Source organism: Bos grunniens, chromosome 5 (assembly GCF_055505025.1).
Source record: "Bos grunniens cultivar Pamir isolate PY7600 chromosome 5, Bosgru_T2T1.0, whole genome shotgun sequence".
NCBI lineage: Eukaryota > Metazoa > Chordata > Mammalia > Artiodactyla > Bovidae > Bos > Bos grunniens.
Window position 1 is genome coordinate 113,702,758 of NC_141169.1, and position 12,022 is coordinate 113,714,779.

Here is a 12,022-nt window from a genome sequence, read left to right on the forward strand (position 1 = left end):
GGACCTAGAGGTTAGTCGGTCACAGACGGAAGTGTTGACCTCCAGGACATTTTAGCTCAAGGCACAGAATGAACCTTGTCCCTCCATTGCCCTTGCCTTTGGATGGGACTTGTTGAAGTTCCACAGCAGTGGCGGGGGTCGAGGGGGTGGGGAACACCTGAAGACTGGAAGACATCCTGAGGAACAGAAGCCTCTCTACTCCTTGCCCCGTTGCCTGACGGCCTGCAGCGAGCGGCTCCCTGGTACAAACACTGGTGGAACCCCCTGCACCTTCCTTTACTGTCACCCCGTCGGACTCGGCTGCTCGAGGGATGGGGAAGCAAGGGATTCCACATTTGTGACAGCCTCATGCCAGACACTAGTTTACAGGTGTTCACACTGCTTGCTTCATCTTTGATCCTGTGAGGATGTGCTGACTTTATTTTACAAGTAAGAGAAAGAAGGCTTGTTAAAGTTCAGTAACTTGGTGGCCTAAGTTGACATGAAATGGCAACAGTGGGATTAAACTCCATCCAGCTCGTCGGCCAGGTCACAACCAGGACTCGGTGGCTTCAATCTGGTGAGCACCCCAGTGCAGAACATTCTGCCGGGGATCAGAGCCCGTGTCCTTCAAGGCCTTTGTATTCCTGGGAGGAAGCAGCTACTTTCAATAGAAGTAGAAACAAATCCTAGGGCTTCCCTGATGACTTAGTGGTAAATAAAACGCCTGCCAGTGCAGGAGATGCTGGCTTGATCCCTGATATGGGGACATGCCACATGCTGCAGGACAACTACTAAGCCTGTGCTCCAGAACCCAGGAGCTACAACGACTGAGCCCATGTGCAGCTAAAGCTGAAGCCCAAGGGTCACCACGGTGAGAAGCCTGTGCACCGCAATAAGGGCAGCCCCCACTTGCTGCAATTCCAGAAAAGCCCGTGCAGCCAAGAAGACCCAGCCTAGCTGAAATAAACCCCTGGTGTGGTCACTCACCTTGAGCCAGACATCCTGGAATGTGAAGTCAAGTGGGCTTTAGGAAGCATCACCATGAACAAAGCTAGTGGAGGTGATGGAATTCCACTTCAGCTATTTCAAATCCTAAAAGATGATGCTGTGAAGATGCTGCACTCACTCAATATGCCATCAAATTTGGAAAACAACAGTGGCCACAGGACTGGAAAAGGTCAGTTTTCATTCCAGTCCCAAAGGCAATGCCAAAGAATGCTCAAACTACTGCACAATTGCACTCATCTCACACGCTAGTAAACTAATGCCCAAAATTCTCCAAGCCAGGCTTCAGCAGTACATGAACCGTGAACTTCCAGATGTTCAAGCTGGTTTTAGAAAAGGCAGAGGAACCAGAGATCAAATTGCCAACATCCCCTGGATCACAGAAAAAGCAAGAGAATTCCAGAAAAACAGCTACTTTATTGACTATGCCAAAGCCTTTCTGTGTGGATCACAACAAACTGGAGAATTCTGAAAGAGACGGGAATATCAGACCACTTTACCTACCTTCTGAGAAATCTGTGTGCAGGTCAAGAAGCAACAGTTAGAACTGGACATGGAACAACAGACTGGTTCCAAATAGGAAAAGGAGTATGTCAAGGGTGTATGTTGTCACCCTGCTTATTTAACTTACATGCAGAGTACATCATGAGAAACGCTGGGCTGGATGAAGCACAAGCTGGAATCAAGACTGCCGGGAGAAATATCATGAGTAACCTCAGATACGCAGATGACACCACAGTTATGACAGAAAGCAAAGAAGAACTAAAGAGCCTTTTGATGAAAGTGAAAGAGAAGTGAAAAAGTTGGCTTAAAGCTCAACATTTAGAAAACGAAGATCATGGCATCTGGTCCCATCACTTCATGGCAAATAAATGGGGAAAACAATGGAAACAGTGACAGACTATTTTGGAGGGCTCTAAAATCACTGCAGATGGTGACCGCATCCATGAAATTAAAAGACACTTGCTCCTTGGAAGAAAAGTTATGACCAACCACGACTGAAGCGACTTAGCAGCAGCAGACAGCATATTAAAAAGCAGAGACTTGACTTTGCCAACAAAGGTTCATCTAGCCAAAGCTTTGGTTTTTCCAGTAGTCACGTATGGACGTGAGAGTTGGACTATAAAGAAAGCTGAGCGCCAAAGAATTGATGCTTTTGAACTGTGGTGTTGGAGAAGACTCTTGAGAGTCCCTTGGATAGTAAGGAGATCCAACCAGTCCATCCTAAAAGAAATCAATCCTGAATATTCACTGGAAGGACTGATGCTGAAGCTGAAACTCCAATACTTTGGCCACCTGATGCGAAGAACTGACTCCTTTGAAAAGACCCTGATGCTGGGGAAGATTGAAGGCAGGAGGAGAAGGGGACGACAGAGGATGAGATGGTTGGATGGCATCACCGATTCAATGGACATGAGTTTGGGTAAACTCTGGGAGCTGGAGATGGACAGGGAGGCCTGGCGTGCTACAGTCCATGGGGTCGCAGGGTCGGACATGACTGAGAGACTGAACTGAATTATGGTCCCAGTTACTTAAAGAAAACTATATGTTTTGTCAAATGTAGTCAAGGGGGTGATGGAGTCTCATCTGTGGTGCCAGCAGCACACCTGTACCCTTGCTCTTCCCACCCCAGCAACAAGCAAGGCCCCCGAGATTGGGTGGGAAAAGGCTGAATGGACAGCAAGCCAGCAGTGACCGTCATTGTGGGATTCTTCTGGACACACGGTCCCGGGAGGCTGCAGCTTAATCAGCCACTGCCCAGGGGACAAAACGGCGTGCAGTCATTTCCCCATAGGCCCCCTCTGAGCTTAGCGCAGAGCCGGAGAGGGTGGACATCACTCTCAGAAGCCACCAGAAGTAGATCTGGTCCCTGCCCAGATCTACAACCTCATGAACCTAGGACCAAGACAAGTCAGACCCCTACTACCATAAGGGCCTTGAAACCTGACCCAACCACCCCTCGGCCGACCTTGTTCGCTCTCTGCCGTCTTCTCTTCGTGGGGGTCCCCCGGGCGCCAGGCCTGGGGGCTGGTGTCCGCTTGGCCTTCCTGGCAGCCTGGCCTGGGCAGGCTTCAAAGACAGCAGCTGCGGCCTTCACCCTCTGGCCACGGGCACTGGGAGGGGTGGCACAGGTGGCCCCCACGCGCAGGTTCAGCCCAGCCAGCCACCTGAGAAGAAAAGGGGTAGTGGGGAAGCCCCTGTGCCGAGCTTTCCTGAGGACAGCGAGGAGGTCCTCAGGGATTTGGGGATGGTGGGGCCTAGTGGGTGAGAGTGGACACACCAGTTAAGTGATCCTGAGCAAATCAAACTTCAATCCCCTTCCTGTAAAAGGGGGCCGGTAATAAACAGTCGTGGAGGACTGGTGAGCCAAACCGATCGAGACGAGCTACTGAATTTAACGTCATTTTACAGTCACCATCATGGCCTTTATAGATGATGAAACAGCACAGAGAGGCCATGTTCCTCAAAAGGAGACAATCACAGAGGCGGGTTTGAGCCCCGGTCACTGGGCTCCGGGGCCCTTGCTGCTTTCTTGGGCAATGATGTACAGCACTCACACACACTGACTAGGTCCACTCGGCCAGGCAGATTTCACCCCCACTTTATGGATGAGGGAACAGAGGCTCAGGGAAACCCACCCCAAGCCCTGTGGGGTAGTTCCCCAGAGAGGGTAACTGGTCCTGGCAGGATCCTCCCCTGCCAAAGGTGCTCAGATGGCACCGACTTGGTGCCCCCAGAGAGACGGTGGGGGCTTGAGAGCAGCTGGCCGGGCCCCCAGCTGGGGGACTTCAGGCGGAGGTGCTCACCTGTGAAGCGGGAGCAGCTGGCAGTCACAGTGGAAGGGGTTGCCGCTGAGGTCAACGAGCTCCAGCTCACCAAGACCGGGCAGGGCAGGCAGTGTCTGCAGCTGGTTCTTCTGCAGGTGTAGGCTCCGGAGCCGGGGCCCCAGGCCTGAGAAGGCCCCAGGAGGAATCTGCAGGAAGGCGCCAGGCCCTGGTGTGAGACCCTGCACGCCTGTCCCAGCCCCAGGCCGGGGGAGTGGCAAGGCCAAAGCAGGGCAGGAAGGGCAGTGCTGGTGGGAGACTCAGGCTGGGCCAAGGCCAAAGCACTGCCCTCTGCGAGTCACCCAGACCCCCAGTTCATGGTTCTTACTGCTAGGCCCTATCCCCCCATATAATATATATTATAATTATTTATATATATACCCCCCATATAATTATAACAAAAGCCCTGCCCACAACGTGTGTAACAGCAGGTAATCCCACAGACCCTGGGGAGCTCCTGCCTCCAGGCCTCAGCAGCGTCCTCCCTGCTTCGCTGTGGCACAGCATTCGGCCTGATCTGTGGCCTACACCTGAGCTCCTAGGGGCAGGCGCAGTGCCCGGCTCATCTCGGGGCCCCACGCCCAGCCTGGGGCCCAGCGAGGCAGGGCAGCAGTGTGGGCTGCCTCCCCTCGCCCCTCTTCCCCTGCGCCCACCTGCTCCAGGCCACTGCTGTTCAGGAAGAGGTGCTGCAGCGAACGGCCCACGGGCCGGAAAGCGCCATCTCGTAGGGCCCCGAGCGGGTTCCCCGAGAGCTGCAGCTCCAGGAGGGCCGGCAGCCCCTCCAGGGCCTCAGTGGGCACCTCGCCCAGCTGGTTCCTGTCCAGGTGCAACTTCTCCAGCTCCCGAGCGGGGCCCAGCGCCCCAGGGGACACTCGGGCGAGGCGGTTCCCACTCAGGTAGAGCCAGCGCAAGGCCCGCCCGCCTGCCAGGTCACCAGGTGCCAGGTGGTCCAGGGCGTTGTCCTGCAGGTGCAGGGAGAAGAGGCTGGGCAGGGCGAGCAGGGCGGCCCCTGGCATCCGCACAAAGCGGTTCCGCTCCAGGTACAGGTAGCCCAGGCGGGGGGCCCCCTCGAGAGCGGCAGCGCTGAGGCCGGAGAGCCGGTTGTCTGACAGGTAGAGGTAGATGAGGCTGTCCAGCCCCGCCAGGGCGCCCGCCTCCAGCTCCGTGAGGCCGCAGTGCTGCAGGTGCAGCGACACGAGACGGCCCAGACCCGGGAAGGCCGCTTGGGGCACCACGGGGAAGCGGTTCCGCCTGAGGTCCAGGAGCTGGGTGTCGTTGGGGAAGCCGCGGGGCACGGCCTGCAGGCCCCTGCCCTCACAGCTGCTGTGCCGCGACTCCGGGACGCACACGCAGGTGCGCGGGCAGGGCCCGGCCGCCCCGGCCTCCTCCCCAGGGGCGCCGCCAGGGGCGCGGGGCCGCGCGGCCTTCAGCTCCTCGGCCTCCTCCTCCTCCTCCGCCCCGGGCCTGGGACAGCGCAGGTCCGAGGGCCGCAGGGCGTCCAGGGCCTCCCCGCGCAGGCGCCGCGGCCCCCAGCACGCGCCGTCCGAGCGCACGCGCGCCCGCGCCAGCCACTCCAGCAGTGGCCGGGCCCGGCAGCCGCACCACAGCGGATTTCCCTGCAGCCGCAGCCGGCGCAGCTGCCCCGGGCCCTGCAGCGGCGGCAGGGCGTCCAGCTGGTTCCCGCGGAGATCCAGGGTGTGCAAGCGAGGGCAGCGGGCGAAGGCCCGGGCATCCAGGGCCTGCAGGGCCCCGTGGTCCAGCCTCAGCTCCCGCAGGCCGGGGAGCGCCAGCCCATCCTCCTCGCCCGTGTAGGTGAAGGGGTTGTGGCCCAGCTCGAGGCGGGCCAGGCCGCGGGCCTGGGACAGGGCCGCCCCAGGCAGGGCCTGCAGCTCGTTGTGGTGCAGGCTGAGCCGGCGCAGGGCGGGCAGGCCGGCCAGGGCCTCGGGGGCCAGCACGCTGAGCGCGTTGTGCGACAGCTGCAGCCAGCGGGCGCGCACCAGCCCCTGGAAGGCCATGGCGGGCAGGTAGACCAGGGCGTTGTGGGCCAGGTTCAGCGTGGTCACCGCGCCCAGCGCCCCAAACGTCCCTGGCCGCAGCTCCTCCAGCAAGTTCCCCGCCAGCTCCAGCCGCTGCAGCGAGCCTAGCCCGTCCAGCGCCTCCTGGGGTAGCGCGCGCAGGCGGTTGGAGGCCAGGTTGAGGAGGAGCAGGCGGCCTAGGCCTCGGAAGGCACCCTCGGCCACCAGCTCCACCTGGCAGCGCCGCAGGTCCAGGTGCGTCAGGTGAGGCAGGTCCCGGAAGGCGGCCGGGGGGATCTCCTTCAGCATGTTGCCCTGGAGGTCCAGACGCTGGGTCAGCTGAGCAGGGAGAGGGAGGGGATGCTGAGGGGCACCCGGACCACAGCCTGTGCCCCTTGCTGATGCTGGCACCTGTTCTTCCCTCACCTGGAACAGCCTCCTCCCCCTCATTCTCTTCATCCTGCTCCCTGACACCTGCTCCAGGGTATCCACAGCCACCCGGGTATCCCCCACTCTGGCACTTTCCACACTGAATTATCACTGACCCCTCTACGTTCACTCTCCAGCTCTTGACTCCGCAGGGCAGAGACCATACCTTATCCCAGTAGGTCCCCAGTTCGCTGCCCTAGGGCCTGTAATTAACTCAGTATCTATTATAGGTCACATAACTTGTTCCAGTCACTTAGGATTTTAAATAGATCATCTCCCTGTTGTTGGCTGTTATCATTCCCATTTTACAGATGTGAAGACAGAGGCTCAGGGAGGAAAAGTGACTTGCCGGGGCCTCCCCCAGCCAGGTAGTGGCAGAACCTCCGGTGCCAGCCCAGGCTCCTCCCGCTGTCCTTCTCCACCCCACCTTGCCCTGCTGACCTCAGGAATGGCAGTTGGCACCTCGGTGAGGTTCTGGTGCCGGCAGGCGACATGCCTTCTGGGATTGTCACAGACGCAGGCCTGTGGACAGCGCTGGGCCACTGCGCACCGATTTGGCCCTAGCGGCAGCAGCAGTGGAAGCAACAGCACCAGGGAGAGGCTCTGGGGCCTGGCAGAGAGAAGGGCCAACTGTTCACAGAACAAGAGACCCACACTGTCTGCTTCCCTGAGCCCTGCTTCTTGTCCCAGAGCCCATCGGACATCTTCCTCCTTTGGTGCTGGGGAAGCTTTCGTTACCCTGAGCCTCCAACCCCTCCACAGAGCTGGAATTCCGTTTTAACAGAGGAGACGGGATCAGAGGGACGACCTGGCGAGTCTCTGTGACTATCTGCCCGTTGCCTTGGTGAGGCCTTGCCCAGTCAGTTCAGAGGAGTGAACAGGCAGTGCAGAGGCTCCTGGGTCCAGGGGAGGCCTGTCTTCCCGGGGTGAGGCTGGCGATGGAGAGTCAGCCATTCCTCAGACTGATGTGGCATCGGCACCCTGGTGCCAGGGAGCACGACACCCACCTTGAGAAGACGGCCCAGCAGCTGGAGGGGCAGACCCAGGCCTGGCCCGAGTGAGGCTAGACTTTGGGGGACCAGGTGTCATGGGACCCGAGAGCCTCAAGGAGCCTTGGTGGCTGGCCAGCGCCACTCTGACAGGCAGGCTGGTGGGAGCTCTGCCTTCTCTGCTGTTTATCCCTCTGCTGTCCTCTCTCCATCTTAGCGCCACCCAGCTGGCCTGGCCTGGGGGAAACTGAGGATATGGCCTTAGAGCTGTGCTTTGGGCCTGGTCTGTCCACTTACCCATCTATCCACCCACCATCCATCCATTGCCCAGCAAGACCCCTTCACCTCCCAACTGCTACCTGCCTCTCCACAGGGCCCACCGTGCCACGATGGCACTCCTTGCCGCACCACACCCCCCCGCCGCAGCCTTCCGCTCACTGCTAACACCCAGAGGGAACTTTCTGAAATACAGCTGGGCCCTGACACCCCAGCTGAAAACCCTCCAGCATCTCCTCACTGCCTTTGCTGGGAGGTCCTGAGTCCTGATTCCCTGACAGGTACCCACCCGCTCTGAGCCTTCAGTGTACCGTAAGTACGCAGAGCAGCTCCCTCCTGTCTGCCTGCCACGCAAACCTCACCAGCTCTTCCCGTGTCTGTCCTTAGCTCTGAGCAGCCCTTCCTGACCCCTGGACTGGCTTCTACCCTGAGCTGCCCCCATTTCTGTTCGCTGGCTTGTCACCATCTATTTTGCAGTCTCCTTGGAGTCCCAGGGTCCAGCCTGGCCTTGGGGCTGGTGGCATCCTCTAGTCTGTAGTGAGATTGGGGCTCAGCGCAGGCTGGAGTGGGGTGGGGGCTGCGTGGTGACAGATCTCTGCAAGGTCAAGCGTCCAGGAGGGCTGCCAAGCTCTCAGCCGGGCTCCTGGAGGACTAGCCCAGGGGAGCTCACGGGAGCAACTGCACCCGCCATCTTCCTCAAAACCCTCTTTTGAGACCCTTGGAGAATCTCTGTCCGGGAAGATCCCAGAGCCCCTGTCCCCCCAGCCCTGAGAGGCCCAGAGAGGGATAGGGGCTTGCCTGCAGCCATGCAGCTTCTCAGACCCCCCCAGCAACCCTGAGGCCCCAAGACTCACCCCGCCATGCCGATCGCACGGCCAGTCTGGCCTGGAGGCGCAGCACAGGGAAAGGCTGGCAACAGTCCCCCGCCTGGACGCCGGGGGAGCCCCCCCTCCCGGCCCACAGACCTGGCAGCAGGGGCAGAGCTGAATGGGAGGCTTTGTGAGGTGAGGGAGAGACGGGCACCACGGGAGCAGCGGCTGGAGTTACAGGGCCTCCTGCTCTGAATCTGGGCCTGGGCCTGAGACCCAAGTCCCTGGACCAGCCCAGCAAGGAGGGGCCTCGAGGGCCAGGCAGCCCGTGGGTCCCAGACCTAGACTTCCTCCTGCTGTGGGTCAGTTCCCTGCTCTGTTAATGTGCTCACACACAGTGACTGGTTTACGGGGCTGCTGTGGGGTTACGGTCGGCATCTGGCACACCATAGGGGCTCAAGAACAGTTAACTCTGCCTTGTTTGTGCTAACATTTACCTATGTTCTTCAACACTTTACACAAGATATTCTGCACATTTTTTGTTTTTCCACTCATCATGGAACTAAGTTGATTAGTTAGTATTGGATGGTATTTCATTGTATAAATGTATCGACTTGCCTCCATTTTTTATTGCAGTGTTGCACAGAATACCTAAATACTATCTTCCTGGGGACATGCACACTTAAAAAAAAAAAACAGTTTATCTAGACTGTAGCAATTATGTATCCTATGATTTTCCACATCCTATACTTTAGATCTGTGTTTCTGGTGGAAGTGCAGCTTTCATTCTTTTTTAAAAGCAAGAAACAGTGTCACACCACACACAGACTTCCCCATGTGCTTTATCTCACACAGCAAGTTCTATCCACAGTATCCCATGGGGTGTATTCTTTTATGTCTGGGCTTTTTTTTCGATCAGTATTGTTTGTGAGATTCGCCTGTGATGCATATTTTAAAAATTTGTTCATTTTCATTTTTACCCAGCATTCCCTTCTGGGACAGCGGCAGGAGCGTGGTCCGCCCCCGATGGAGGTAAGAAAGTGTAGCATCTCCTTGTCTCTCCTTTCTACCCGAAGGCAATGGCTTTCATGTAGTAGTATAGTTTTTAAATATATCAAACAGTGCCATATTATTTTGCAAACATGTTTCTTTCACTCAGCCATGTTTTTGAAGGTTTATTTAGTAGATCCATGTAGCTTCTGCATCTGGTTTGTTCACTTTGAGTGCTACACATATCTCACTGCATGTCTGTGTGCCATAGTTTAACTCTTCTACTGATGGATATTTGGTTCTTTATTTACTTTGGCTGTGCTGGGGTCTTAGTTGTGACATGTGAGATCTCTGCTGTGGCACGCAGAATCTGTAGTTGTGGCACCTGGGAATCAAGTTCCCTGACTGGGAATCGAACCTAGGCCTCCTGCATTGAGAGCTTGGAGGCTCAGCTGCTGCGCCACCAGGGAAGCCTCATTCGGCTATTGAATCTTCTGGTATTCCTCACCAAGCTGCTTGTCTCCTTCTGCGCGTGTACAAGTTTCTCTCAAGCAGACCCTTAGATGGGAACTTGGACTCACAGGCCGTGTATGTTTTCAGCTTTATGTGTCTGCCAAATTACTCTCTGAAGCGGCTTTCGTTAGCTTGACGTCCCTCCAGCAATGTGTAAACGTGCCAGACTCGTCTTTTTTCTGGTGTCACCTCTCAATCGTATCTGCCAGCCTGGTCTATAACGGTATTACCTAGAGTTTTACTTCGCATTTCCTTCAAACTGGATGTATATTCTCAGCACGAATCCTTGCTGTGTTGCAGTGTCTTTTTCTACTCTCTCACCTTGTCTGTTAACTTCCACGGTATTTTTGGTGACTTGTTTTTCACTTTGTTTTTCAAATGTATTTGGCTGTGTCTGGTCTTAGTTGCGGCGCATGGGCTCCAGGGTGCGGCCTCAGCAGTGGCAGCCTGTGGACTTGGTTGCTCTAGGGCACGCACTTTGTTCCCTGACCAAGGATCAAACCCACGTCCCCTGCATTGGCAGGCAGATTCTTACCCAGTGTACCACCAGGGAACTCCCTTTTATTTTGATGAAGGCAAATGTCCTTATGGTTTGTGCTTTTTGTGTGTCAAAAATGCTCGTGTTTAATTTTTCCCTTAAAAACAGCTATGGCTGTCAGGCAGTGGAGTTGGACCACTCTGAAGACTGGTGCACGAAGGCAGCCTGTGCCTTCACCCCGTCCTGACCCCTGCCCTCCCCAGGCTAACTCCCGTCCTGAAAGCTGGGTTTGTCGCACACGTGTATCCCGGCTTTGGAACCCGGGGTGCTGGGCTGAGGCTGCCTTTGCTCAAGGCCACTGTTGATTCACCTGTGGGGGTCACGGTGTGCTTCGAGCCCACAGCACGCTCTCACTGTTGTGACGTGGCCTGTGCTCCTGGTCCGCTTTTCAGATGTGCCTGTGAGCCATTTCTAGGTTCCTGCTGTCGCAACAGTGCTGCTCCGGGCGCCCCTGACCACATTGCGTGGGCCTTCCAGGATGGAATCGATGGTTTGCAAGCCACTGGCCCAAAGCTGAGCTCCGTTTACTGGGAACAGCCTGGGGCTGAGCAGGTCGTTTGCAGCTGGTGGGGGGGGTCACAGGCTGCCTCAGCGGAGGCATCCGTGATCTCGCAGACCCCAAGTCAGGGTGTTCAGGGACCTGGTGCCTGTGTAATCCTAGGATTGGCTGTCGTCCTCAAATGTGGGCATTCGAGTCTGGGGAGGAGATTCCAAAGTCTGCTCTCAGTAGGCAGGGGAGAAGCCCCCGGCCCCTTCCTGCACCTGGAGTTGCTCTGAAGGACGGGGCAGGGGTGGGCATCCTTTGTATCACCTGTGAGAGGTCCTGCTTGGACGTCACGACTCAGCTCTTGAACCTGTAACTCGAGATTCTTCTCTGACTTCACCGCCCACCACCCCCACACTGGGTCTCCTACACCAGACTGGAGCTCCCCAGAGGCTGGGTGCCGCCCAGGAGCTCAAAATGGCCAGACCCCCACTGGCCTCCTGCCTGACACCTGGGATGGGGCGAGGGGAGGGTGAGGCCTGGGCATCGCTCTGCCACCCAGCCAAAAAGGATGTTGCCTGAGTGGTCCATGCCCAGTAAAGACACACTGCCCCCTAAGCAACCTCGGAGGGAGCTCTTCACTGTGGGGCCCGCTCCAGGGCGGGAAGGAGAGGATTAGGCTGTTGTCACACCACCGCAGCAACAAGAGGACCCCAGGGGTGGTGCCCTCCACTCTGGGCCGCTTCCCATGCAGGCCCAGGGGCTCCTGCCTCGGCCGCCAGCAGGGCCTGTGGCCACATCTGGACTGTGTTCCACTCAGCTGGGTCCGTAAATGGAATAATGAAAGGTCTGGTGGAGCCCAGGTTAGGTAAGGCGGGACGTGGGGCTAGGCAGGTGAACCAGGGCCCAATTCCCCTGCCCAGAGCAGAGGCCTTCCACTGTCCCCGAACTCCAGGAGTGGCTGCCCCTCCTGGGCGCCACCCACCCAGCTGTGCGAAGGGGACAGGCAGGCCCATGACAGAGAGAGGGGGCTACCAGGCTGACCCCCGGTGATGATACAGACTGGCCTGGGAGCTCTTGGGCAAGGCGGACTGCCCCTTACAGACCTAGATGTGGCAGGGGTTGGGGGGCGCATCACCGTGGCCCCGTGAGGCAGGACCCCAGGAA

At 57.5% G+C, this 12,022-nt stretch overlaps 1 protein-coding gene across 2 annotated transcripts; it reads right to left on the reverse strand.

Moving 5' to 3' along the window:
* Positions 1-382: 382 nt before the first annotated feature.
* CHADL (chondroadherin like) lies at positions 383-6,882 on the reverse strand. Of its 2 annotated transcripts, XM_086403017.1 has the most exons (5): positions 6,698-6,805; positions 4,466-6,166; positions 3,795-3,961; positions 2,957-3,155; positions 383-626 (listed from the first exon to the last, which is right to left on the reverse strand). In XM_086403017.1, the coding sequence occupies exons 2-5, from the start codon at positions 6,134-6,136 to the stop codon at positions 594-596; spliced, it is 2,070 nt and encodes a 689-aa protein (XP_086259143.1). In that variant the 5' UTR covers positions 6,137-6,166; positions 6,698-6,805; the 3' UTR covers positions 383-593. The 2 variants fall into 2 exon arrangements, with proteins under 2 accessions (XP_086259143.1, XP_086259144.1); XM_086403018.1 differs by lacking the exon at positions 383-626 and having other exon boundaries at positions 1,390-3,155; positions 6,698-6,882.
* Positions 6,883-12,022: the final 5,140 nt, after the last annotated feature.

Excerpts from the sequence above, each read along its gene's own strand:
- CHADL (XM_086403018.1), bottom strand. The coding sequence starts at position 6,136 with ATGCTGAAGGAGATCCCCCCGGCCGCCTTCCGGGACCTGCCTCACCTG. Across the intron at positions 3,962-4,465 it reads ACAGCAGTGGCCTGGAGCAG|ATTCCTCCTGGGGCCTTCTC; the intron begins GTGGGCGCAGGG and ends GCCTTCCTGCAG. Across the intron at positions 3,156-3,794 it reads CAGCTGCTCCCGCTTCACAG|GTGGCTGGCTGGGCTGAACC; the intron begins GTGAGCACCTCC and ends TTTTCTTCTCAG.